Here is a 3,260-nt window from a genome sequence, read left to right on the forward strand (position 1 = left end):
GTCACTTCACTGGAACCAAAACAAAGACTGCCTACCTTTGGTTGATTACTCACACAAAGGAGAATCACACAAGAACACGATTATCACAAAGAGAAGAAGGAAGGGTCACGAAGATAGAGAACACGAAGGTTCCAGAAGGCAGAGAGAAAGATAGAAAATAGAAATGACGATCCAAGAGCCAAACAGGGGCTAAGGATGATATTTATAGGTAATATCATCAACCGTTGATCAGTGGGTCAATCCAACGGTCCAAGAGCGACTAAGATGTGTGGGCTAGATATTGGGCTCGGTTAAGTGGGCCTTCTAGGTATATAATTAATGGACCAAGTATTAAATTCATATTTGGGCCTTTTCATCATTGCCTAACAGTTGGACTGGATCAAATGGCATCACAGCCCAACAAGAACATTTGCCACTGGTGGTAACGCAAAGAAAGGCTCTAAAGGTGGTGCTGCCGCAGATGCTCCAAAGGCATCCATATTGAGCAAAGAAGTTAAATCCACTACAGTTGTTGTTGCCAATATCCTGAAGGATGGGACGGACCCTGAATATCCTGATTGGGCCTGGCACTTACTCGATAAACGCCTAGCTCTTAGCGAGCTAAGAAGAAAAGACGTGGAAACTCTTCCATATGAGGATCTCAAACGGTTTGTCAAGCTGGATAATCGAGCTAGGATCAAGGAAATCTCTCAAGGCAAAGAACAAAGAAAGAATTCACGAGTAGTAGTCTTTGTTTCGAAAATTGATGCCTGTCGTAATCAACTTGTTTTGTGGAGGCGATCAAGTTAAGTTGTCAAGTTTGGTTATATTGTTGAATTTTTATCTTATTCAACGATTTAATCTGAAAAATTAGTACTTCTGAATTTTATGTATTTTGGTGGTGTTTTAAAGTTTTGTGTTCTTCACTGTGAAATAGCAACATAATGTCGGTTCATGTACATTGTGGCGATGCGCTTGTCCGTCGCACATTGAACGTCTGAGCTAAATTATGGTAGACTTTGTTCAAGGACCATGAATCAAATAGCATATTGGCTTTGATTTTTTTCGAAATAATCACTTTATTTTATTTTATTAATTTTTGGAACAAATCATATATATTTGTTAATTGGGTTAAAAACACTAACAATACTCACTCAACAGACAATATTATGCAATTTTGTCATTCAAGAAAAAAAATGTTAGTTTTCAAATTGTCTAACATATGACAATTTGACCACGATATTAACACGTATGTTTGTCGTGGTCAAATTATTTATTGTATTTTAATCTTTAGCGATGCCTCAAATGAGGCAGATCACAAAATTTGGAGTATTAATATCAAGTTCTCAAAATATGCAACCAATGTAAGCATGAGTTTAATAGTAATGTACTTAACAATTGGAGAAAATATTTCATTTAACTATTAATGTAGATTTAATCTTAAATATTTAGTTAGTTTTAATTCCTTTGACTTTAAAAATTCACCTACAATCAAAATTAAATGGATTTACTCATATTATTATCATGTAGTTGCTAATAGTTTGTTAGGGACTCATTTTATTCAAACATATTTTCAACCACATATTCTTTCAATAAGATAATTATACTTATTTTTTTGCCCCAAAAATCACGTTTTACAAAATTTATTTTAAAAATGGAGCTCGAAATGGGTCGAAAGACTTCTAAAAATTCAAGTTCTTCTAGATGCAGCTAATAATTGTATTGAATTGAAATGTGCATTCAACATCACATTTAAATGTTACATGGAAGATTAGTTGCACCACCGAAAATTCAGATTTTTCTTTCAAGGCCCCTCACTGTGTTTTTTTTTTTTCCTACTTATTAATCATGATAAAATATTGTGTAAATTCAAAAGTTTTTGCTACTTATTAATCACACATTCTTTAGGGGAAAAAAAAAATACCACTCCAGAACTCATTTTCCCAATAAAACTCATTAAAATGGATGTCAAACAGGGGCTAAAATTTCAAGTCAAACTCAATAATTAATTTTAATCAACTTTTATTAAAATTTACTAAAAAATTGTTTTTAATCTACACCAAAGAAAAATAATATTAACTATTGAGCATGTATATGAGGGTTCGATTTCTGAGATATGGAATTGGACTTTTTGTGGGCACCAGTGTACGGGTAAACTCTTATTCGCTAACCTGTTGGGGCATATCCCGTAATTTACCATCGTCACGATACTCTAGGGGGTGGTGGGGAGCCCTCAAGGTTGGGGTTCAACCTTTTTTTTTAACTATTGAGCATGTATGTACACTTTGCTCAAACAAATAGAGCTTAAGCATTGACTCCAACGACTCAATAGTGGCCCAGAGAGAGTATTGATTTCTTTAAATAGCACTCACTTCCTCAATGAAACACAGTTACCATATCCCAAGAAAAATGAGAAGCCTATTTTCCATGGCTGCCCTCCCCTATTTTCTCATTCTTTCTGCGTTAAGGGCATCATCGGCCCAGCGACAATGATATTCCAATATTAACTGTTGACCTCCAAAAATGGCTCCTCCACGTGGCAAACTTATAGCTACTCCACGTATTCCTCCCTGCGTAATGAACAAACGGTCAGGCGTACACGGTCGGAACCGACGGGGGTGGTGGCGGCCGCATACACTCCGACGGTCAAGTCAGGTTTGGGTGGTTGGAACAGTGCCCAGGGGTACACAAATCAATCAATAAAGGGGGGAGGAGGATATATAAACTTGTTATGGAATGCTATGTATTGAGAGTTTCATTACCTTTGCCTCTTGCCAAACCTTGGGTATTTATAGGTGGTATGAACCGCGGGGTATGGAACGCGTGTATACATCTGACGGTATGAAGTGTCTGCTCATAGGCGTCAATCAGCCGCGCTTGTAGAGTGGGCGGACAGTTTGTTTCCCCCGAGTTGAATTGACATAAAGTTAATAAGTTACATCAAGTAGCCTCATGGGGACGTCAAATCAATTTAAACCTTAGGTGCAGGACAAATCTTAAATTGGCGGCGGATCTTCTAACCGGGGTCCACTTGATCTCGACCTCGGAGGTGAGATGCTTCGGCAGATCAGTAGTAGAAATCGATATATCACTTCGGAGAAGCTTCGAGAGGGTCGTTTTCAGGTCGGAGTAGGTGGTGAGATGTCACTTCGGTATCGAGGCGTAACAGTGGTCCCCCAAATTCGGGGATGAATATTTATATTATGCGCGGATTTGCTTTCTTGATCGGGCCGCGAGTCATGGGGTCGATTCGTCGCAGCAGCCGAGGTTAGGATAATAGG

The 3,260-nt window shown here is 38.1% G+C and overlaps 1 protein-coding gene across 1 annotated transcript; it reads left to right on the forward strand.

The window, feature by feature from the left end:
* Nucleotides 1-369: 369 nt before the first annotated feature.
* LOC111383976 lies at nt 370-843 on the forward strand (the record flags this gene model as incomplete). The annotated part of the gene is made up of 1 exon (XM_023008179.1): nt 370-843. A coding segment is annotated over one exon (420 nt), but the record flags the coding sequence as incomplete, so codon positions are not given.
* Nucleotides 844-3,260: the final 2,417 nt, after the last annotated feature.

Source organism: Olea europaea, unplaced genomic scaffold, assembly GCF_002742605.1.
Source record: "Olea europaea var. sylvestris unplaced genomic scaffold, O_europaea_v1 scaffold2799, whole genome shotgun sequence".
NCBI lineage: Eukaryota > Viridiplantae > Streptophyta > Magnoliopsida > Lamiales > Oleaceae > Olea > Olea europaea.